This window comes from Acanthopagrus latus, chromosome 8, assembly GCF_904848185.1.
Source record: "Acanthopagrus latus isolate v.2019 chromosome 8, fAcaLat1.1, whole genome shotgun sequence".
Taxonomy (NCBI): Eukaryota; Metazoa; Chordata; class Actinopteri; order Spariformes; family Sparidae; genus Acanthopagrus; species Acanthopagrus latus.
Window position 1 is genome coordinate 847,322 of NC_051046.1, and position 24,241 is coordinate 871,562.

At 43.9% G+C, this 24,241-nt stretch overlaps 3 protein-coding genes across 8 annotated transcripts in view; 1 reads left to right on the forward strand and 2 right to left on the reverse strand.

Annotated features, from left to right (window-relative positions):
- The window catches only part of LOC119024505 (GRAM domain-containing protein 2A-like), a 30,503-nt gene extending 13,688 nt beyond the window's left edge, over nt 1-16,815 (reverse strand). Inside the window, exons 1-5 of one of the 4 annotated variants that reach the window (XM_037107374.1) lie at nt 16,420-16,814; nt 12,582-12,686; nt 12,231-12,505; nt 11,341-11,839; nt 4,127-4,300 (exon numbers count right to left, since the gene is read on the reverse strand). Coding sequence is in view for 1 of the 4 variants with exons in the window: in XM_037107372.1 (XP_036963267.1) it covers nt 11,341-11,379 (39 nt within the window). In the remaining 3 variants the exon portion in view is untranslated. Of the gene's footprint in view, nt 1-4,115; nt 4,301-11,340; nt 11,840-12,230; nt 12,506-12,581; nt 12,687-16,419 lie in introns of all 4 variants that reach the window. The other 3 variants (XM_037107373.1, XM_037107372.1, XM_037107375.1) reach the window with 3 other exon arrangements.
- On the forward strand, nt 5,568-9,824 carry LOC119024497 (zinc finger protein RFP-like). The gene has a single exon (XM_037107354.1). The coding sequence runs from the start codon at nt 7,623-7,625 to the stop codon at nt 9,306-9,308; it is 1,686 nt and encodes a 561-aa protein (XP_036963249.1). The 5' UTR covers nt 5,568-7,622; the 3' UTR covers nt 9,309-9,824.
- Nucleotides 16,816-18,312: 1,497 nt separating the features above from the next.
- znf609a (zinc finger protein 609a) overlaps nt 18,313-24,241 on the reverse strand; it is a 37,652-nt gene continuing 31,723 nt past the window's right edge. For 2 of the 3 annotated variants that reach the window (XM_037107335.1, XM_037107334.1), the window contains exons 6-10: nt 22,063-24,220; nt 20,976-21,363; nt 19,734-20,096; nt 19,495-19,564; nt 18,313-19,128 (exon numbers count right to left, since the gene is read on the reverse strand). In XM_037107335.1, the coding sequence (XP_036963230.1) occupies nt 19,119-19,128; nt 19,495-19,564; nt 19,734-20,096; nt 20,976-21,363; nt 22,063-24,220 (2,989 nt within the window). In that variant the 3' untranslated portion in view covers nt 18,313-19,118. Of the gene's footprint in view, nt 19,129-19,485; nt 19,565-19,733; nt 20,097-20,975; nt 21,364-22,062; nt 24,221-24,241 lie in introns of all 3 variants that reach the window. The other variant, XM_037107336.1, reaches the window with a different exon arrangement.

Genomic DNA, 24,241 nt, shown 5'->3' on the forward strand with positions numbered 1-24,241 from the left:
ATCTTCCTCAGGAGCAAAATAAAGATGTGACTGATTTTTCTGCGACATGTTTCTACACAAGGAGCCTTCTTGCCCTCCCTCCAGCTGACAGCAGGTACTTCTGTTCCTCCTTCTCCTCCTCCTGGTCGCCATGGAGACGTCTGTTGGTTTCCTCTCGAAGGAGTTTCAGCCCGCTGATTAAATCAGGCAGCACCTCAGGGAGACGCAGGCTGTTTGCTGTAATGGGAGCACTTTAGATCTTCACCTGCAGCTCGACTTCCCGCCGTCACACGTCGGGTCGCACAACAAGCATTTGACTGAGAGGACGGATCTGGTCAACTGAGACTCTGACGGAGGAAATTTTTAGAACAGTGGGAAGCTTCTCGCTGTGTTGTCAGTTTGATCAGTCCGATCAGTTAACAGTCAGTAGTTTAAGTCGTACAGGGAGGAGTCACTGAAGAGACAGAGAGAAGAAAGCTGATGGCGACACAGCTGAACGCTAACACTAGCATGCTAACATACTGACGTGTAGCAGGTGTAAAGGCTCATTTACACCTAACGAGGACGTTCTCAGCTTTCATCTGTGCTCGTCTTCTGAAAACGTACACATGCAGACAAAACGAAGCAGTAACACCAGAAATCATGACGGCAGTGAAGCCAAAAGTCTGAACATGACAGACATCCTGGAAATGACGTACCGAAATTCAATCAATGATGACACGATGTTTTTAAAGATATAATGTAACACTTCTGCTTTCTGCTGTTGTTCTGCACTTTGTTGTGTTCTGACATTTTCCCAAATGTTGCCAGAGAACAAGTTTCCTTGAGGAAATGTTTCATTTGGTCGGCTGTCGCTGTAATTTCCAGCTCAGCGAACGAGACAAAACATGACGTTAATAAAACTTTAAAACACGTCGTCTGTTAATATCTGTGTGTGTCATATCAAACAGACTTCCATCAGCAGTGGTGGATATTTAATGATGTTCTCACCAGACTGACCACGAGATCATTTGCCTCAAACAGTCAGATCACTTTACTGAACATCAGGTGAAGCTCTGAGTGAGACTCTGGTTCTGGTTCTGGTTCTCTGTCTCCTCTCTGTAATGTTACGTTCATGAAGTAAAGTCCATTTTCCCTCCAGCTCCAGTCAGCAGTCAGCAGAACAGAACAGAACCACCCGACAGTGGAGGTCAGCTCCGGATCACTGCTGCAGTCGGGCTGATCAACAGGAGTGAAGTCGTCTCTGAGCTCTCCTCCCGTCTGTGAACGGGTCAGAGCAGAATCTGATGAGACTCCAAGTGATCTGCACCGACTGTCTCATAACTGCTTCATAATTAAAGTACTACAGTCACTAGATATTTTCCAACATACACAAATGAATATACTGAATATCATCTGACAGGTGACACCGTGTTCTGATCCGGCTGCTGTGGGTGAAACCAGTCGACAGTCATTTTCCTGATGGTCACATCGTCTCCACCGCAGCAGTAAAACGTATGCAAACTATAAGAAAATGATATTCATCTACAACCATGATTCATTTTCACTTCCTGCCTCTCACAGCACCGCATACACACGCACACGCACACACACACACACACACACACACACACACACACACACACAGAAACACTCCTGGCCCTGTCCAGGTAAAACCACAAACCTCCAGAAGTGGATGAAGTTTTTCTTTATGTCCTCTAATGTCTCTTCAAATCAGTTTGGGATCTCAGGGCTTTCTGGAGACTTGGATTACAGCAGACGCAGTTTAAAAGTCTCCAGCTACTTCAGTTGTTTAGCAGAATGCTGCAGCTCTTTCTTTCTTTCCTGAGATCTTGTCAGTTATTTCTGAGCTCATTTCTCTCATTGTGAGAGTTTTCAGACGGATGTTAAAGGGCGACGGTTACACAGAGAGCTGATGAGAGATAATACTGAATAATCATCAGGTGAGAGTTTATCTAAATTGTTGTATCAGAGCAGAGAACGAGTGTCCGGTTGGAGAAGTGTGAGTCACTCTGGGAGGTCGACTGTTCCTGCAGCTCCTCGATGACAGAGGCGTTGTGTTTGTGGAGCCGGGCCGCCCCAGAACCTCCGAACACACACGAGGAAACACAAAACACACCACGGCTGGAAACCACAGCGGGCTGAGCCAAAACAGACGAGATGCTGCGTATTCAGAACTGCTGGAGCGGACGAGGCTGAGAGCTGAATGTTAACTGAGGCTGAACTCAGAGACGGACTCAGAGCCTTTACTTTTTACTTCCTGTTTGCTGTGTGTCTTGTCTGACACTTGCTGACACAGACAGGACAGCTCTCACGCTGGATAATCATGAAGGTTTGTTCAGACCTGGAACCACCGTTCATCCAACCTGAGCCGATCACAAGACCCTTAATCTGTCAGTTCACACCTGGTGTTAATATGCTATATGCTAAAAAACCCGTCCATCACTGAGACAAACAGACTCCATGTTTCTACCCAAAGACAGAAAGAAGTTCATGTAGAACATTTGCTGAATGAACAAGAAGGTCCAAATAATGCAGAATGAGTCAGAGACAGAGTTTCACAGAGTTTATAAAGTGTCTCCAACTCAACAACTCACTAAACTGACACATTTGTTAAGGGAGTCTGGGGACTTTCTCCACGGGGACAAAGAAGTCGCCTATATTGTTCCTGTTTAGTGTCTTTGTAACATGTGACAAACTGACACTCTTTACAAGGAAATAAACAACCTCATGTTCTTTCATTTAATGCTGAATTTACGAGAAGGAGACAATGATTTGGAATTTCACAAAGTTTCTCCTCATGAAACGACTCTTAAAATCACTACATTTGTTAATGGAGTCTGGTGATGTTGTGGTGACCGGTTCAATGTTGGATCAGTTTAAACACTTAAGAAACATTTTGAAATATGACTTTTACTTGTAACTAAGTATTTTGATGCTGGTTGGAGAAAACGTCACTTTGAGCTCTGTGACGCTGTGATGAGCATTCTTACCCTTTTTCTGACACTTTATATTACGAATGCATTTTCAATAGTCTGCTGCCTTAACAATTGATAAGTGATTAATAATTAATAATGTATGAAATATGTGAGATCTATGTTTGCTGTAAAATCAGACCGGCTGCATTAGAAGTTAAAAGAACCGATATATTAAACATAAAGTTACACAAGTTATGAACCAAATAACACAAAATATTGACCTCATAAAACGTAACAATATCTATTTTTAACAAATTACAAATTCTTTATTAAATACATTTTCTCACACTTTTACTTAGATATATTTGATAAACAAGCATCTGTAATCCGTTACTGTAAAATACTCTTTGACACTTATCGTCGATTTATAATCAGTCAAATTCTTAACAGCGATTAATCGATTGATCACTAACGTCCCTCCTTTATAGACTAAATGATCAATAGATTAATTGTTAAAATTAGCAGTAGATTGATGAACAATACAAATAATTACGAGTTGTATCAGTGTAGTGATATGATGATACAGATATAACTAACTAACTGTTTGAGACTATAAACTGGTTTAAGTTACATGATGAACGCAGGACTTTTACTTGTAATAAAACATTTTTACTCACAGAATCACAGGATCGTTTCAGCCTCGCGTCACTTTTTACAGAAGAGACAAAGAAACAAAATGTGCTTCTGACTGACTGAAATCACCAGAAGATAAATGAAATAATATAATGTCAGTGGGGTGGAGGTGATGGAGGATGTGCTCCATCACCTCCTCACTATATAATGACTATCATCACACCTGAGACGCTGCAGAGACGCTCGGCTATAATGAAACATTATGTCACATTTACTGAGTAAAAAATCAAAGTAAGTCAGATGTGATGGAGTAAAAACACCCCCTCGTCCTCTGAGCTGTGGAGGAGAACAGGAGGAGAGGATGGGTGTAGCTGCAGATGGCAGGACGCGAGTGAGTGTAATCGGATACTACTACTGCTGCTGGACTCGGTGCTGGTTCTGGTTCTGGTTCCAAATACCGCAGCTGCTGGAAATACTCTGATTACTCCAGTGGTACCAGCGGGACAGATTCAACGACCATCGGTGATGACATCACAGCGCGTCCTCTCACACATTCACAGGTGCACACAGCGGACACAGTCTTACCTTCGTCTCACCTGCAGTCTTCAATCAGGTCCGCTGGTGGGCGGCAGGGACCGTCCGTGTGTCCGGTGTCGGTCCGTCTGTTGGTCCGCCGGAGCAGAACTGCTGCTGCTGCTGCCGCCGGGAGAGCCGCTGCGACAAGTCCGCACCGCGTAACACAGACCATACCGGAAGTGACAGGAAGTGGCCTTCAAAGTAAAATATAAAAAGGCTGGCGTGAACAGTCACTCGGTCACCTGACGGACTGCACCTGAACACGGCAGGAGGAGCTGCTGGTCCCGAGGACAGTCCATCAGAACTCCGATCACACTGTCTGAACCTGGAACTACTAATAAACCATAACTCGTGATTCTGATACTACACAGTCTGTATCCGTTCCGTTTAGCTGAACCGGAAGTGACCGCCATATTGTTTTTGTATAGTGAGAACGAAGGCTGAAAAAACTGATTCAAATGTTTTCAGAAACATATTTTTAGTGACTAACATCGTATTGTTTTGTTTCCTGTTTCCTAACTGAATCAGTATCTCATGTGTTTACTTTCTAAAGCTTTGAGTATCTAGAGGATATTTTTAGTAGTATGTTATTGATATTTATTAATGCAATAACTAAAGGTTATTTAACGGATATATGTGTTTGAATTTAGTTTTTTTTTTTTTTTTAAATATATGTATTTCTGTATAATTTTCCTTCTGCATTGGTCAAAGATAATACATAGCCTACATACTTAGAAAATACATTGAAAGATTTAAAGAATACAAATGAAAATGAGTAAATAAAGAAATTAAATAGGGAAAATAAATAAATATATTGGAAAATTAAAACAAAGGTAAATAAATAGAGGAGACTTAAAACAGGAACATCACTTTGTCACAACATTAATTCATGTTGTTATGTTGTTTATTTTTTGTTGCATTTAATGACATTTACTTTTTATTGACAGATTTTATTTTTACTTTTTGATTTTGGAAGCTTTGTCCTCAGTATAGAGTTGTTCTGAGGTGGAACACAGTTTATTGGGTCTTATTTTCTTAAAACACACAAAAAAATGATTCTCAAATCACCTTTATTGTTATGGATTAAAATGCAGCGACGTGCTGTTTGTACTGGATGCTGTAGACAAATGACGAAGGAGATAAAACAAATTTCTTTATCTCAGTTTCAACCTGGACTGAAACATCCTGTGAGTCCACAGAGCTCTGAGCAGCAGAAGCTCTGAGGCGGGTGGAGTCACCGTCTGTTCCTCCTGATGACTTCCAGGTAAAAGCCTCTGCACAACAGCTGCTAACCAAACTGAAACATACGAGATGGAATAAACTCAAACTATCTTTCTGGCTCGACACGATGAGCGAGAAGATGCAGCTGTTTGTTCTGTGTGTGATTTGGGTGAACTTCCCCTTTAATCAGTCTACAGCTGAGACATTAAACAGTGCAGCAGCGCCTCCCTGTGGATGAACAACCACACTACATCTGAGGATCATTCAAAGCAGGAGACACAAATCAAACACCCCATAATAAACACTCAGGAGGATGTAAACACAAAACCTGCAGAGTAGAAAGAGGCGAAGCAACAGTTTTAAAACAACATTCAGCAAATGAAACTAAACATCCGTCAGAGAAACAGCTGTCAAGACCCGTCTCTCCGTTTCTCTTTAACGAATTTGACTCTGTTGGGCCTTTCTAAGCAAAACAGCAGAATCTCTGACAAAATCTGGTGAGTACAGCTGATAATATTTACTGTATTTCAACAACCATTAATACAAATCTGCAACTTTGTTCCCACAACAGGTTCTGTTGTTTTTAGTGTCTGGCTTTAGCTGAAACCTCTGCTGACAAACAAATTAGTTCTTTTGTCAAAACCAGCTTTTTCCAGCTCAGATTTAGGCCGTATCTGTCCCTAGAACACTTTGAAACAGTCATAAATGCATTTGTAACAACTTTCTATGATGCATCACATTATTTTTATTACAACAACACACCAGTTTTACCAGTGATTGATATTATCTAATGTAGTCTCATGTGTTCTAATAACCTGCCTCCAACACTGTTGAATCATCAGTAATCAATGTTCTCAGAAACATGAAGCATTTTTTTGTGTCTGACTGGTTTTATATATGAGAAGAGCTGCATCCTGACAAAACTTCTATCAGCGCAACACTTCACCGATACGATACAGCCCCCGATAGAAATTGGGCCATTCTATCGGGCCCCGATATATTGGTGGCCGATAATCGGCCAGTCACTATTAGCAGTATAAGAAGGGAGACGTAGCACTACCTGGACCAGCGACAACATTAGTGTTCATAATATTACACTGTGGAAGAGACACTTCATAATTAACACCGTAACTTTAATCAGACTGTATTACTTGGTCTTGTTTTGACCTTAAGGAGTGAGAAACAATGCAGGCTGTCAGTGTTTGTGTGTTTAGCAAAACAGAGAATTAAAAAATGTAATTTTCCACTGATGGTTGAAACAGCACAGGTTCTATCCAGTATTTAGATAAATATTTGAATGATTTATTGATCAGTGTAACTTTGTCAGATGAGAAATGTGTTCTGTAGATCACGTGGAGGCTGGTAGAGTTTAAACAGCAGTTTCCTAATCTGGCCACAAGATGTTGTTGTTAAAGAGGCGACTGTGACTGATATAAGTGATGGTGGATAATCTGGAGGATTGCATGGTGGACAGTGCTGTGAAACTGTTGTTTAAATTAGTGTGCACATATTAAGATATCAGTAAAAATGTGCACATACAAAGACTTCTGAACAAAAGTTATCTGGTTATTTTTAACTGGTGCTTTGATTGTGAAGCAGCTGTCGTGACAATGTTGTTAAATTTAAGCCATTTAAAACTGTCTGATTAAATAGCAAGTTAATGTTGGTCAGTAACAAAGTAGTACATGTGTTTATTTCATTTTTATAATTACAAATATTGCTTTCATCAACTTTGATGAGAAAATATAGCAGGAGCTGTAGCCCACTGAGAAATGATGAATGTTATTTTGTGTATTCTGAAATCTTTTGTTCTGTTGTGTGTTGGAGTACTGACTCTGATACAAGACAGAATAAAAATGTCATGAAGTAAAAAGTCTCCCGTAACCACAGACTGTCCTTAAAGCCTTCAGTGTGCTGTATCAACATAGATCTTGTGCCAAAAGTACGTCAGTAATCAAGTTAAACCTGAAAGGCAACAAAACCTCACCTGCAGAGCAGAACGAGGTGGAGCAACACTGGAAAGACACAACAGCTTTAAAACAACATTCAGCAAATGAAACTAAACACTCGCCGGACAAACAGCCGTCGAGACTCGTCTCTCCGTTTCTCTCAAAAGACAGCTAAAGTTGACTCAATCAGGCCTTTCTCAGCAACACAGCAGAATCTCTGACAAAATCTGGTGAGTACAGCTGATAAAATTTACTGTATTTCAACAACTATTAACACAAAACTTCAAATGAAAACTACAGAATGACAAAATATTTCACAGTTTCATTAATCTAGCTTCATGTTTTTATGACTAAACAACACATCACTTTCACTTTTAATCCTCAGACTGTCAACATGTCTGCTGCCAGCTGTCTGCTGACTGAAGATCAGTTTCAGTGCTCCATCTGTCTGGATGTGTTCACTGATCCAGTCACCATACCATGTGGACACAACTTCTGTAAAACCTGCATCACTAAACACTGGGATATTAACGCACCGTACAAATGTCCCAACTGTAATGACATTTTCTACACAAAACCGAAGCTGCAGGTCAACCGGTTCATCTCTGAGATGGCTGCTCAGTTCAGACAGTCAGCTCAACAGAAAGCCAGCAGCAGCAGCTCAGAGCAACAAGTTTCCAAACCAGGAGAAGTTCCCTGTGACGACTGCACTGGAACCAAACTGAAGGCCCTGAAGTCCTGCCTGGTGTGTCTGGCCTCCTACTGTGAGACTCACCTGGAGCCTCACCTGACAAAGTCAGGCCTGAAAAGACATCAGCTGATCGACCCTGTGGAGAACCTGGAAGGCAGGATGTGTACGAAGCACGATAAACTGCTGGAGCTGTTCTGTAAGACCGACCAGATGTGTGTCTGCATGCTCTGCACCTATTCAGACCACCAGGGACATTCTGTTGTTCCTCTGAAAGAAGAATGTGAAGGAAAGAAGGCCAAGCTGGGGAAGACAGACGCTGAAATTCAGCAGATGATCCAGAAGAGACGAGTGAAGATTGAGGAGATGAAGCGCTCAGTGCAGCTCAGTAAGAAAGATGCAGACAGAGAGATAGCAGCTGGTGTTCAGGTCTTCAGAGCTCTGAAGGAGTCTGTTGAGAGAAGCCAGGCCGAGCTCATGGACACCATCAAAGAGAAGCAGAGAGAGACAGAGAAACAGGCTGAAGGCTTCATCAAAGAGCTGGAACAGGAAATCTCTGAGCTGGAGAAGAGAAGCTCTGAGATGGAGCAGCTCTCACAGTCTGAAGACCACCTCCACCTCCTCCAAAGCTTCCCATCACTGAACTCTGCTCCACCCACCAAGGACTGGACAGGAGTCAGCATCCGTCCACCTTCATATGAGGGGACTGTGGTGAGAGCTGTGAATCAGCTGGAGGAGACGCTCAGTAAACTGATGAAGAAGCTGCCTGAGCTGAAGAGGGTCCAGCAGTATGCAGTGGATGTGACACTTGATCCTGATACAGCACATCCCAACCTCATCCTGTCTGATGATGGAAAACAAGTTAAACATGGTGATGTGAAGAAGAAACTCCCAGACAACCCAAAGAGGTTTGATTATTGTCCCTGTGTCTTTGCAAAGCAGAGTTTCTCTTCAGGAAGATTTTATTATGAGGTTCAGGTTAAAGAGAAAACTGAGTGGGATTTAGGAGTGGCCACAGAGTTGATCAACAGGAAGGGAGAAATCAAACTGTCTCCTCAGAATGGTTACTGGACGATATGGCTGAGGAATAAAAACGAGTACAAAGCTCCTGCTGGCCCACCAGTGAGTCTCTCTCTGAAGCATCAGCCTGAGAAGGTGGGGGTGTTTGTGGATTATGAGGAGGGTCTGGTCTCCTTTTATGACGTTGATGCTGCAGAGCTTATCTACTCCTTTACTGGCTGCTGCTTCACTCAGAAACTCTACCCATACTTTAGTCCATCTAATAATGATGGTGGTAAAAATTCTGCTCCTCTGATCATCTCTCCTGTCAACCACACTGAGTAGAAAAAACATTTAATTGTCTCCAGAAATGTTCACATCGTTCAATGTAATAAATGCATATTTACTGATTATATTTGGATTGTACATTGTTGTAATTTCAGATTCTGACGAAGCATTTCTATTGCTCTGACTGATAAGATTTACTTTATTTTTCTATAAACTGTTCAATCATCAGAAATAAAGTATTAAACAACAATCAGCATTTTCTGTCCCTTAAATAGTTATGGTGTGATCATTCTTTATATAAGTGTTGCATACTGGCACAAATTGCTTATTTACCTTTTATGGATAAGACAAACATAATAAAAATTTTTCTCACTCTGTTTTTAAAATGATAAAAAGTAGAACAAATATTGAAATTGAATAGTGAGATGTGAGGACGCCCCCTAGTGGAGCTCATAACAAACTGCAGCCTGTGTCCAAATGAGGACCTGCTCTTGCACCTCTCAGTGCATTTACATGCACAGCTTAGTTGGATTACAGCCATAGTTCCACTATGCTGCTCAATGAAACAACTGCAATTGTGTGTCGTACCCCGGTACTCCTTCTACTTCCAGCTCACAGCCACAGGAAGAAAATCTCGAGCCTGCGCAGAACACAAAAATCTGATCCGATCTGATGGAACGATACATGCAGGAGTAATGCGACTAGCAATCGAATATTCTCGGTCAGTGGTCCTCAATAGGCGGCCCCCGGTCCGCCAGCCTCCTGTTTGTGGCCCCCAAACTGTTATTCCTTCACTAATGTGTTCTGGTTGGGTCAGTGCACGTGTACACTGAGACTTGTCTCCCTGCCAACGATACACAGACTGCTGGGTCACTCTCCGCTGCAAACGCAATTTTTAACTTTCACTTTCGTTTTCGGAGCAGTTCGCATGTTCACATTTTGTCGGTTGTAAGAGATTGAAAATGGTGTGTTCCAAGTACTCTGTTAATAATGGACAGTGAAAATCAGCATCTCTAAGAAGAATTGACCCACAGTTTCCATTCATTCTCTCTCCAACCGGGACAAGACCCACGTACTTAACTCTGAAGCAATAATAACAAGCTGGACAAATGTAGTTAAACGAGATGCAGCCAATGACTCTATTTAATTTTGCTAATACTGTAGGCTTGTCAGACAGAGTGTCTCTCCCGGCAAACGCCCTTTAACTCACTCACGGCCCAAAATTTTTATCATCCTTGTTAAAGCGCAACACCATCTCTGCAGTTGCCATTGTTGTAAGAGTTGCGTGCCCCTTTCAGGATTAGGGCGGTGCGTGAGGTGTGTGTGCTTAAGGTGTGTAAGGTGTGAGTGGCTGAGTGAGTGTGCGTATGTGCGGACAGTGAATGAATGGGAGAGGAAGGAGAAGCCAAAGGAGTAGCAGGAGTAGCGACAGCAATAAAGTGTACAATACAGTCTGCCGTCTGGCTGTGAATAAAGGCGACGGCTCCTCCAGATACATTAAAGCTCCCTGGTATTATTTCCTGACCAGCTTCACACGTGAAAGTGTTTCACCCTGAAGGTAAACACAAACTTCAGCCCCGGAGGAAATTATCTCTGTGCTTCCCGACCACGGTCCAGGAGCTGAACAGGATGGTGTAACACCATGCTATCGTTTGGCTGGCTGTAGCTAATAGCTACTGGCTTAGCTAGTAGCTAGAGGAGGTCGACTCGCAGCACTTCAACACGTGTGTTTTTTTCGGCTTGGCATGCCGACCGGACGTGACATGGGGGCGAGGCGGCATTGATGATTCCATTTTTTAATTCGAAGTTCGAGATTGTGACTTAATTTTGGTCGATTTGGATTTTAGTACTGATGCCCTGCAGGACCTCTCTCTTAATGAAGCGTCTTAGTAGACTCTGTCAGAAGACAATTGCAAAAGTAAATCTAAGTGCCTTGTATCCACATTTTTCATGTAGTGATATCATAATTCATAAACAAAAGTTGAAGGATTTCATTAATAATGGCAAAAATACAATATTGTGCATCCCTATAACCTATAATTAGTTTTCTGCTGACATTATGTAGTGTGCTACCCATATCAATCATTACCTTGATCAATTCTGCGAAGTCTTTGCCAAGGAAAGGCATCACTGGCTCGTCTGTCTGGTACTTCTTCAAAAGGGGATTGAAGGTGCAGCTTGGGTAAGATAAGTGGATCCTTCTGGGCTGCTTCTATTCTACCAAAAGACGCTGTTCCAGGATTTGGCAGCTCCTTTCTTTTCACAGCATCCATGTACAGCAGAAGTGATGGCCAGACCACCAGAGCCCTCTCTACCGTGGGCAGTTTCTCCAGCCTTCGATGGCCACAGAATGACAGAGGGAACACTGTGGATTTTGTGACAGTAATGTAATCTTCCCTCCTCACTGGAACATTCAGGAAGAGTGTGTGCATTGCTTCTAACAGCTTGTCCACCTGCCACATGGAGAAGCCGGTCTTGAAGGCATTATGTAAAGTACGTAGCCCACAGCTCCCCACATCGCCACAGTGTTCAGCATGATCAGCTGAAGAAGTTGAGAGCTTGTTGATGTCAAGTTGGTCCACACTCTCCTTGGGGAGAAAAAAAAGAATGAATGAATGAATGAATAAATAAACACTCACACAAACATTTGCATTTTACTGAGTCAAGTTCAAGCATCTGAGCCATGATTGAGTACCAGTGCTGTTGATAAATAATTAGGTAAGTAATTCAAACAATAAATATGGGTTAGGGGGTTAGGGTAAGTATTTCCTCAAAACAGTACAGCTAGACTGGTGCTGAGTGGACACCTCAAGATATCATATTTGTTTTCTTTTGTCTACAGATCACTAAATAAATGGTCTATCCCTTACTAGCCTGCATATCACACACATATAGCTTCACACTGTTATAGCTACACCTATTACAAACAAATGCAGCATAATGCACCACCATGCTTGCTAATTGATAACATTTACTTACTTTCACTTGTTGCAGTAAATCCTGTGCGGTGGCATGCCCCATGAACTGGGATCCCAGGTACCTGGAGTGTACCTGCTTCCCATCCCAGAAACGAATGTGCAGATCCAGTTGCTTTCTTTTATTTTGTTCAGGCTTTCATCAACCATGAGGATGAACAGCCCAGTTACTTTGGAGAGGAGCTCTCGCTTGATGAGCCCGGCGAGACCAGATCATGTGATGTTGGCAGTCTTCTCCACAGCTGAATGTTTTGTGTAAGCTTGAGTCCATGAACATAGCTGCGAAAAATTTGCCAATTTCGTCATTGCTTTGGTAGGATTTATGTTTGGAAACGGTGTTTAAAATCAAAAGCACCTTCACTGTCAGTGTCGGAGTTGAGCTGAAGAGAGTCTGAATGTTGCCTGACTCTGAGGCAGCAGAGTTCGGGTCGAGCAGAACCGGATGAACCCGGGCTGGGAACTGATGACAAAGGCGTACAAAAGTAAGAGATCGCGTCATTTTGCTGAAGACTTTTAGACACTAACTTGTGTTTTCTGATTTTGAGTGTGACTCCAGCACTTTCACACCAAGTGTGCCCAGTCTGAGGTTTCTCTTACAGAGCGTACACTGTGCTTCAAATTCATTATCAGGTACGGCTTTCAGCCAACTGAATTCTGGTTGCTCGAGCCAACGCAACACACAATTTAGATTTTCCCATGATTGTAGCATTTGCCAAAGTCGAGGTCTTTCTGGAACTAGCGAAGTGTGTGGCGATAATTTCTGACTGGGCTGCTGGCAAAATGCCACTTACCTTCCTGGATACGTCAGAAAGACGTACAACACACGTAACTGACTGTAAGTCTTGTTAAAAAAAAAAAAAAAAAAAAAATGAAGACAGAAGCATTAAATGAACGTACTTATTTAAGCTCTGACTAAATGTAATTTAAGACCTATATGGGTTAGGGTTACTAGGGTTAGACTTTTTAAGGCCTGAAATTGAGATTGTCAAATTTTAAACTTTTTAAGACCCTGTGGAAACCCTGTGGGATGTACTGAAAGTGACTCTGGCTAAATTGCAGATAGGCTTGGTTCGTTTAATTGCAACTATACTGTCTTTGAGCATTCATTTTCCCATGCAGTTTACTTTAACTGTATCTACAGCTGTTATTCAATATAAACATCATCAACATGAGAAACACCTTCCAAAAAGGATTTTCGAAGAATAAACAGTTTTAACGAGTAAAACTTGTGGCTCATATGTTTTTTAATTTGTTCTGAATCACCTCATAACCAAGAATAACACATTAGAAACATGGTCATACCACTGCGGTCAAGCCACCCACCACTCCGAAATCCCCGGTCAAGCTAGCCGCCACTTAATTTGCAGTGCCTGTATATAGGCGATATTACGGTAATGCCGTGCCAGAACAGATTTCAAAATATAAGCAGACACTTATGAAGGCAGTCTGCAATTTCACACAAATACAATCAATCAGCCAGTCTGTTAATTGATTGATGAATTATTTAAACGATTAGTTAATTACTTAATTGAGCATTTAAGGAATGAATTCATTGATTATTTATTTATTATTCAATTCATATTACCATCCTTATTCTTATCACACTGAAGCCGTAGAAGATGTGTGTCATGACATTTCATCTGTTTGTACAATTAGTCCAACATGAAAATAAACACAATAGCTGGAGTTTCTGATTAGGAATTTCAACATAAAAGCCCACTTAATAGTCAAATATTTTCAATATTTCCCTCAAATTCAGATCCACATTAAGAGGAAAGTACCAGTTTCCACAGACTCATTTCACTTCAGACTGATAGAACTCAACCTCAGAGACTCACTCAGATAAGTCCAGGAAGTTCTGATGTGGATTTTCAAAATAGAAGCCCTCTAAAATGTGATTTGTGATGATATTTTCCTTTGATTTCAGATTTACTTTTAAAGAAAATTACCAGTTTCCACAGACTCATTTTACTTCAGACCGATAGTATTCAATGTCAGAGTTGCACTCAGATAATTCCAGGAGGATCTGATGTGGATTTTCAAAATTAAAGTACTCTAAAATGTGATTTTTGATTACATTTTCCTTTGATTTCAGATTTACTTTTAAAGAAAATTACCAGTTTCCACAGACTCATTTTACTTCAGACTGATAGTATTCAATGTCAGAGTTGCACTCAGATAATTCCAGGAGGATCTGATGTGGATTTTCAAAATTAAAGTACTCTAAAATGTGATTTTTGATTACATTTTCCTTTGATTTCAGATTTACTTTAAAAGAAAACTACCTGTTTCCACATACACATTTCTGTTCAGATTGATAGTACTCAACGCCAGAGTTGCACTCAGTTAATTCCAGGAAGATCTGATGTGGATTTTCACAGACTCAGCATTACTTTCCCTCCATATTCAGATTGACATGAACACCTCTTTCAGCAGGGCCAATTTCACCAACCCAGTCACCCCGGAAGACTATAAAAGACTAAATCACATTTTCGAGGGTTTTAATTTTGAAAATCCACATCAGATACTCCTGGAATTATCTGAGTGCAACTCTGACATCGAGAACTATCAATCTGAAGTAAAATGAGTCTGTGGAAACAGGCAATTTTCCTTTAAAGTAAATCTGAAATCAAAAGGAAATATTATAAACAATCTGAATTTTCAGAGTGCTTTAATTTTGAATATCCACATCAGATACTCCTGGAATTATCTGAGTGCAACTCTGACATCGAGAACTATCAATCTGAAGTAAAATGAGTCTGTGGAAACAGGTAATTTTCTTTGAAAGTAAATCTGAAATCAAAGGGAAATATTGGCAAAAATGTCACATTTTAGAGGGCTTTAATTTTGAAAATCCACATCAGATCCTACTGGAATTATCTGAGTGCAACTCTGGCATTGAGTACTATCAATCTGAAGTGAAATGAGTCTGTGGAAACAGGTAATTTTCTTGTTAGGTAAATCTGAAATCAAAGGAAAATATCATCAAAAGTCAGATTTTAGAGTGCTTTAATTTTGAAAATCCACATCAGATCCTCCTGGAATTATCTGAGTGCAACTCTGACATTGAGTACTATCAGTCTGAAGTAAAATGAGTCTGTGGAAACAGGTGGTTTTCTTTTAAAGTAAATCTGAAATCAAAAGGAAATATAAACAATCTGAATTTTCAGAGTGCTTTAATTTTGAAAATCCACATCAGATACTCCTGGAATTATCTGAGTGCAACTCTGACATCGAGAACTATCAATCTGAAGTAAAATGAGTCTGTGGAAACAGGTAATTTTCCTTTAAAGTAAATCTGAAATCAAAGGGAAATATTGGCAAAAATGTCACATTTTAGAGGGCTTTAATTTTGAAAATCCACATCAGATCCTACTGGAATTATCTGAGTGCAACTCTGACATTGAGTACTATCAATCTGAAGTGAAATGAGTCTGTGGAAACAGGTAATTTTCTTTGAAAGTAAATCTGAAATCAAAGGAAAATATCATCACAAATCACATTTTAGAGGGCTTCTATTTTGAAAATCCACATCAGAACTTCCTGGACTTATCTGAGTGAGTCTCTGAGGTTGAGTTCTATCAGTCTGAAGTGAAATGAGTCTGTGGAAACTGGTACTTTCCTCTTAATGTGGATCTGAATTTGAGGGAAATATTGAAAATATCTGACTATAAAGTGGGCTTTTATGTTGAAATTCCTAATCAGAAACTCCAGCTATTGTGTTTATTTTCATGTTGGACTAATTGTACAAACAGATGAAATGTCATGACACACATCTTCTACGGCTTCAGTGTGATAAGAATAAGGATGGTAATATGAATTGAATAATAAATAAATAATTAATGAATTAATTCCTTACATGCTCAATTAAGTAATTAACTAATCGTTTAAATAATTCATCAATCAATTAACAGACTGCAATTTCACACAAATACAATCAATCAGCCAGACTGCCTTCATAAGTGTCTGCTTTTATTTTGAAATCTGTTCTGGCACGGCATTACCGTAATATCGCCTATATACAGGCACTGCAAATTAAGTGGCGGCTAGCTTGACCGGGGATTTCGGAGTGGTGGGTGGCTTGACCGCAGTGTCATACCTCAGGTTTAGGTCGCGTGTCTGTTGGTACCTGTGATGGAGGAATACTGGAGCTCATACAGAAATCCACCGAACCCGCAGGTCAGGATACTCACATCCGAACCAGGAAAAGCAATCCAGCAATGTCCTCCAAAACTTCTTCCCAGAGGCAGCGACGTGACCAAGAGACCCGTCCTGATGCTCGGTCCTGAACCAGCTCCTGGCAACGTCCAATGTCCGCTGCGTCTCCTGATTAGCAACTGGCGATGCTAACTGCTAGCAAAAATTCCAATCCTTGTCTTCAGTTAGCGCCAGTAACGAGCCCTCACCTCTAAAACACGTTCAGCTACACAACTAAACACTCGTATAATCTCCCTGTTGATAACGGTAAATAATACTGTTTCATCAAGTTATTTTAAAGTTTGCTCGGACATCTTTCCACTTCTCTCCGCGGTCCGTCTCTCCTCATTTCCCTCCCTTTTCCTCTGGCCCCGCCCCTCCAACAATCCACAACAACAGAGAAAATGATTGACAGCTGCCCAAACAAATGAGAGCCCAAAAGAGAAACCTGAGGCGTTCAAAGGCCTTTCAAAACATAGGACATTTTGTGATCACTCGCCACATTAACCATATTAAGAGCAATACACTTACAGGCCCACATGAGAAAACCACCTGTACTTCTTCTCATCTCTTGGGTCAAGATGAGGACATGAACTATAATCTGGTTGAAGTAGAAAGAATAAATTCTGAATCATTTTTAAATAAATGTCTGTGAGTAGAATTTGCAGGTTTTAATTTGAGCGAAATCACGCAAAACACATAGAAACTTGTCAGTGACATCAGAGAGCTGGTTAGATTTCACAGTAAGGACGCCCTCTAGTGGAGCGAGTCTTCACCTGCAGCTCAATACAAAGTTAAACCAGCAGTCCAGTTTGTCCTCCATCTGATTGAGCATCCTTCATCATCTTAGCTGAGCTGACAGGCTTGTGATGATGTAAACTTACTAAATTAAAGGTGGCCCATGACTCTGTCACCACTGCTCCTCCCTTGGACCACTGCAGACTGGGAACACCCCACAACTGCAGATCTGGAGATGTTCTGACCCAGTCATCTAGCCATCACAATTAGGCCCTCGCCTCACTCAAATCCTCAAGCTCGACCATTTTTCCTCCCTTTAACACATAAACTTTGAGGACAACATGTTCACTTGCTATATCCACTAACAGGTGATGAATAGATGATCAGTGCTGTTCACTTCACCTGTCTGTGGTCATGACGTCATACCTGATTGGTGTATAAAGTGACAGCAAATGTAAATACTCCAGTAAAGTACAGGTACCTCAAAATGTACTTGAGTAAATGTACTTAGTTACTTTTCATTACTGCATTTTACTGCCACCTGATCACCATCAGGTGATAAAGGTGTACTATTGCATTTTACAGCATAAATCAAATATACATTATCAGACAACAGTGTCTGTTCGTGACATTTCTTTCTTTCTTTAAACTCACTCCCTGTCTTGTGAAGATGTGTAAAGCTTTGGTGCCGTCTGGTGGTTGTTTTGAGATCGACTCCATCAGCTGCACATCTACCAGCTTCAACAGAAAAGGAAAGGTTCACCCAAAACGACAGACAGCCGACCTGTATAGAGCCACTTTGCTTTTGATGCTGCTTTCATGAGCAGAACATGCCTGAGAACATTCCTGTTTTTAACCTTTCCTCAGTATCAAAATAATCCAAGTGACAGTTGGCTGCACATCGTCATGTACACTGCAAACAGGGACTTCTTCTAGCTCATTTAGCAACGTTTTAATGGTGTTTCAGAGTATTTTATGTTTAAATTTGTTGTTTCTCTGTTTTAAAACAAGTCCCCAATAAATGTTCTGTGGACTACGACACTTCACCTGACTCTATATCATCAGGAGGAGGAGATGAGGACTGGATGACCTTTGCTCCATGTTGTTAGTTTATTTCAACATATTTGGGCGGAATGAATGACGACGCTGAGTTCGGGCGCCACCAGCTACAGGTTTAATATCAGATCAACAACAGTAGAAAAACAGAGGCAGAGGCTACCAGACAAAAAGAAGAGTAGGAAATCGAACAGCATCCAACAGGCTCTTTAAAATAATTCCTCTGTACAGTATTTACACACACGCACACACACACATACATACACAGAGTACAGTACAGCTACACACTGAGGAGGAGGAGGAGTCTGACGCCGCCCGTCAGTCTGAGGATGCAGCATCAGTACGAACGCTGTCCTCTGATTGGTCCGTCCTCCTCCGCCCACAGTATTTTTTAAATTTCCTGTGAAGCTGAGGTACTTCCAGGTCAAAGCGTAACGACGTCCTGTGGCGTTCAGGGCCGAGTCGCTGGTTCTCAGAGGTCAGAGGTCACTGTGGATAAAGTCTGGCGTCACAGAAGGGTGCCATGCAACCAAAGGCTTGGCTAACAGGAAGTGACTGCCCCCGCGACCGCCTCAACTGCAGCAGGATGCCGTCATGACTCTGAACGCTCCTTGCTGCCGCCCCGAACTGTCCGACTCGCCTGCCTCCAAAACAACACAGCCTCCACTGCCCACCCACCCGAGCACCAAGGTACCGTCTGGAAGCAGCAGGACCAGTAGAACCAGTATCAGGCCTTCAGTCCTCCTGAAGCCTCAGCAGTCCAGCGAGGGGCGGCTCAGCTGGCTGGACGTCCAGGCAGAGAAATCAAACGTACACAAACACCATTGAACTGATGTTGAAACAGAAACGCTTCCTCATGTGATGTGGTCACATGACTCCGGGCGGGGTGGAGGTCAGCCAATCAGGTATGCCTGCAGACAGGCGAGAGGACATTACTGATCCAGATTCAAAGTCAGTTATTTAAAGGAACAGTTCACAGCAAAATAATCCAGTCATTAACTTCAAACTCTGATGCTGAACAATCACTGTCCTGAACTTCGACCTTAGAGAGTTCAGGCTTTAATTAATTGATTAATTAACAAACTTTCCTCAACACTTTATTTATTTATTTGGGTTTTCTTTTATTCCTTTACAGAAAAATGACAGCGCTCATGTTTGACCACAAGGTGGCGCTGCAGACTTGATATACAATCACTACAGTGGACTGATTAGACAAGACACACAAACACAGATCTACCTGTGTGTGTGTGTGTGTGTGTGTCTCTTACCGTTCTCACCTCCGTGCGGGGGGGTACATGGACGGGGCAGACGCTTGCTGACTGGCGACTATGGCTGAGGAGGAGAGGCCTGTGACAGACAGACGGACAGACAGATCCAACATGGCTGAAACGGCTCTGATAAGACTGTTTGTGTTCCATGACTGATGTAACATTTGTGTGTCTCTGTTCTTGGTGTGTGTGTGTGTGTGTGTGTGTGTGTGTGTGTGTGTGTGTGTGTGTGTGTGTATGAGTCTCACCTGAGGCGTATGACAGGTCGTACTGTCCCGGCAGCAGCGGGTAGCCCAGGTGATGATGGGTCGGCAGGATGCGTTGGGACGGCGAGGACCGCGGCCTGTCGCCTTCTCTCTCCCGGTCTCTCTCTCGCTCCCTGTCTCTGTCCCGGTCTCTCTCTCGCTCCCTCTCATGTGGGGTCTTGTTGTCTTGGATGGACGGGGATTTGCTCTTGTACTGGCTGGCGTGTTGCTGCAGCAGGTCCAGAGCTTTGGCCTCACTGGGCGGCTTCACCGTGGGACTGGACCTGGACGCCTTCTCTCCCTCCTCCCCCGCTGCCACCTTCCCTCCATACGAGGGGAAGGAGTAACCAGCCGGCAGGTACGAGCCTGAGGACAGAGAAATGTCTCAACTACAGCTGATGCAGCATCCACACTCATCCTCCACTTCAACAGTCTGACTAATACTATGTTCATGTAACCTGACCGTCGTCTGTCCATTCAACAGCAGCACTCTGAACAGAGCACATCTGAACACAGAACTGATGCAATACTTTCATCAATCTTGAGACTTTTCATAAAATAACTTTTGAATCATTCAGAGCCAGCTGACACAAATGAAACCAGGTCGTCCAAAATCCAGTCTCATAAGTTGGAGGTGTGTTTGGTTTCCATCCTGCTGTGGTTTAAAAGACAGAAGCACTATTACACTAAACACGCACGACTACACAGTGTCTGAGGATATGTTTGGTTTAAAAAACAACACAAGCCTTGATGACTCCCATTCATTTTTGATAACTCCTTTTAGAGGATGTTTGTTTTTACATTTTAGTCAGAAAAGGATGAAGGATGTCAATCACATCCATGATGACGTTTACGGTTTGTCTCTGACAGAAAATCTCTGTTCATAATGTCTGTCATCTATTGAATGTTTTAAATAAAAATTCTGTCCAGGTCTTAAAAATCACTCTTTAACATGCAAATATTAAATAAAGTAGAAGCATAAATAACTTTAGAAGGTGGTGTGTGCTGGAACTTTACAGAGATACAACAAGAGCTGTTAAAAAGATCTTTAAACATGTTCAGAGTTTACTTTAAACTGAGGACAGAGTCAGGCTAGCTCTTCTCCTGCCTCAAACATTCTTGCTAAGTTAGCCAAATCCTGACTGCAACTCCGCTGACACACAGACGTGAGGCTGATGATGATGTTGAACTATTCCTTTGTTTGTTCAGTGGTTCTGTTGGACCTGTGATCAGTCTGCTTCTTACCGGGGTAGTTCTGCATCATGACGGAGGGCATGCCTCTGTAGCCGGGGTGGCTGGGCTCATAGCCGTGGCTGTAGGCGTAGGGTCCGTGCATGTAGGGCATGTAGCTCTGGTGCTGGGCCAGGGGGGAGGAGAACTGCATGTGGGGGGGGCGGGCCTCCTTCCCTCCTCCCCGGTGCTCCTCTGGAGGCACCTGAGTCCTACCCTCCGCCCCTTCCTTCACCTCCTCTTTCAAGAGGCCCTCTTTTGGCCGCTGCCGCTCCTCCTTCCCTTTCCTGTCGCGCTCCCTCTCCCTCTCCCTCTCATCCTTCCACCTGTCCTCCTCCTGCGGTTTAGGCGCTTCTGAGTATTTGTTGGGGTAAACGTAGGGCCACAAGCGCGAGTCCGGCTCCTGCAGAGAAGAAGAAGTGTTCGTAAAGACAGCAGGGAGAATATTGTCTCTATTTCAGGCAGTGTCACAGTGTGTGACGTGTTACAGCAACAAGCTACACGTTAGCTCCGCTAGCTGAATGCTCGGAGGGCTACCGGGGAATGTTTCTGTTTACACGGCTATCGCAGCAGCTTTGGACCGCTGGGAGGAAGTTGTACAAACTCTGACTGCTGCATGGTAGAAATGCCAGAGTGTAGATGTTTATGTCAAGATACAGCACTGCTATGACACGCTGAGTTTGTCTGTAGTTAGCATGTAACCTTAACTTACACCTGACAGTCACAGGGTGGGTTGTGCTGGGTTGTGCTTAATTGCAAAAACATTCCAACACAATGTGGCTTTAAGAACACACTTTACACTACTCATGTTTACTTTTCAACATCTGCAGCAACATAATGCTAAAAAAACGCAAAGATTCTTCATCAGCTTTTTTTACTTTCGAAGAAGGAACACATGTTTTAATGTTGATGAATATATGAACTGTGGATCAAACGTGTGGCAGATTAAACAAACGGCTGCAGCCTCCTGAACATTAAACACTGAAGCTGCTGATCTACATGTTGATCTGAATCAATGTTCTGATCGATGAACTGATCAGTTCAATAAAGAAGAGTCTCCACTCCGTTGAACTTCAGAGACACAGTGTGAAAATCCAGTTACCTGTCGGTACCACAAGGCGGGTTCTACACCAGTCGGCCTGTTGGACTCCACCCCTGGCTTGGTCTCCTCTTTCCCATGATGCCCTGCTTCACTCAGCTTCATCTTTAGACCCTCAGGCTGGGCGTTGAGGGCCTTGGGGTCCTCTCCCTTTGACATGATGACCGACTTGGCCTGTTCAGAGGCTTGTGGGGGCTCTTTGGGCTTTGCTGGGTTCAACACCCCCTTAGCGCCCAAGTCTGTGAGGCTGGGGGCTCTGGACAGGGTGGGCGGCACCGAGGCCTTCTGCTTCCACTCCTCTTTCCCACTCGCTTCCCGTTCTTTGCCCTCAGCCTTCTTGTCGGCCTGCCGCTGCCTCTCCTCGTACTGCTGGCGGTAGGCGGGGTTAGAGGCCAGCAGGTGGGCGTGGTAGGCCTGGTCGGGTGCGTAGGAGTACGGGGGGACATAGTACTGATTGTAATACAGAGGCTGGGTGTACATGTTGGAGCGCTGCTGGATGACTGACGGCTGCTGAAGTCCTGGCTCCACCTTCCTCTCCTCTTGAGGTTCCACCTTCAGTTTGAGCTCCTCCCCCACCTCTGGCTGCTCCTCCTCCTTCTTCACCTTTACCTGAGCTCCTTCCACATGAGGTGGCGCTGTGGGTGCTGCTCCTGGGCTGGGGTTGGGGTAGTTGGGAGAGTAGTAGGAATCGTAGTTGGGGTAGTAGGGTGAATCCTTGCTGGGAGCCTGTGGCGGGAACAGCGCCTTTTTGGCTCCTTCACGAGCCCCCTGGTCAGGCTCAGACTTGACCTTCACCCCCTCTGCCTTTCCCTCTCCATCCTCTCCTGCGTCAGAGATGTCGGAGTAGGCGGGACTGCTGGTTTTGACGGACGCATTGTCGGCTCCATTTTGGTTGAGGTGTGGAGGCCCGAGGCCGGCCTCAATCCTGCTGGCCACGCCGATGGATGGGCTGGGAGCGTTATCTGAGAAGCTGTACACCTTGTCAGCCTCGGCCTTGATGCTAGCCAGCCGGCTCTGATGAGCTTCTGAGGAGCCATTGAGCAAAGGGTCAGACGAGTCAGAGTATGGGCTCTTCCCCTCCTCTGGCCTCCCTCCCTTACCCATCGACTTGGGACTGTCCCCCTCCTTCCCTCCCTCCCGCTTCTTCTTGTCCTTCTTCTTCTTGTCCTTGGGGAGGGTGGGGCTGGAGGCGGGGTCAGCCAGTGGAGGGGGTTTAGGTTGCATGGTCTTCAGCTGAGGGCTCTTGGGGACAGACTGAACCACTGAGCCCACAGCAGGAGAGGACGCCTGCAGGGCGTAGGGCGAGGGGGCGCTGGGAACTGAGGGGGCCACAGGTCGGGCCGGCTTCAGGCCTTTCTGGGTCAGTTTTTCAGACTTTCCTCCAGCTGCCATCTTCTTGGACTTTCTGTCGTCCATCCCGTCGTTACTTGCCTCGTCTGTCAAACACGCCCCCTCCTCACCGCCATCCGTCACCTCGGGCTCAGCCTCACCCGTCTTCTTCTTCCCCTTTGATGTCAGTTTGCCTGGTGAGGGGGATGGGGCGTCAAACCCCCGTCCCTTCGGTGTAGTGGAGCGGGCGGGGGAGATGGCGGCACCATTGCAGGAGGCAGGGTCAGGGTGGAGGGCGGGTTCATCTCCATATTCACTGTCGCCATCCTGGTCCAACCGGACATCGTGGTCGTTATGGGCTCGAGCCTGATGGTACTTCAGCCCATTGATGTGCTTGTACTTCTTGTTGCAGTTGGGATGTGGACAGTCTATGAGCACGGGGGAGGAACAGGTCCGATCCAGCTGTGGAGGGGGCAGGGGGTCAGATTTACCTCCGGGGAGGGGAAGAGCAGCACCTGTGGAATTAGTCCTCATTCGCTTTGAAGCCTTGGTGTCCTCTGAGCTGGAGGTGGGTTCCATATCAGAGGCAGGTTTGGTCTTCCTCTTAGCAGAGGAAGGACTGGCCTTGACGTCCTCGGCGCCGCCGGCCGTCTGACTGCCTCGCCGACCTTTGCTGTTGGCAGCTGCACCACGTGTCTTGCTGCTGCCGCTGCCTTTGTTGTCTGAGGAGTTGCTGTTGTCGTTCAATGGAGTGTTGCTGCTGGGACGCATCCTCTTTCCCCGACCACGGCCACTCCGCATCTCCACGTCACTGGTGGGAGACTCACAGAACCTGAAGACACACAGAATGTTA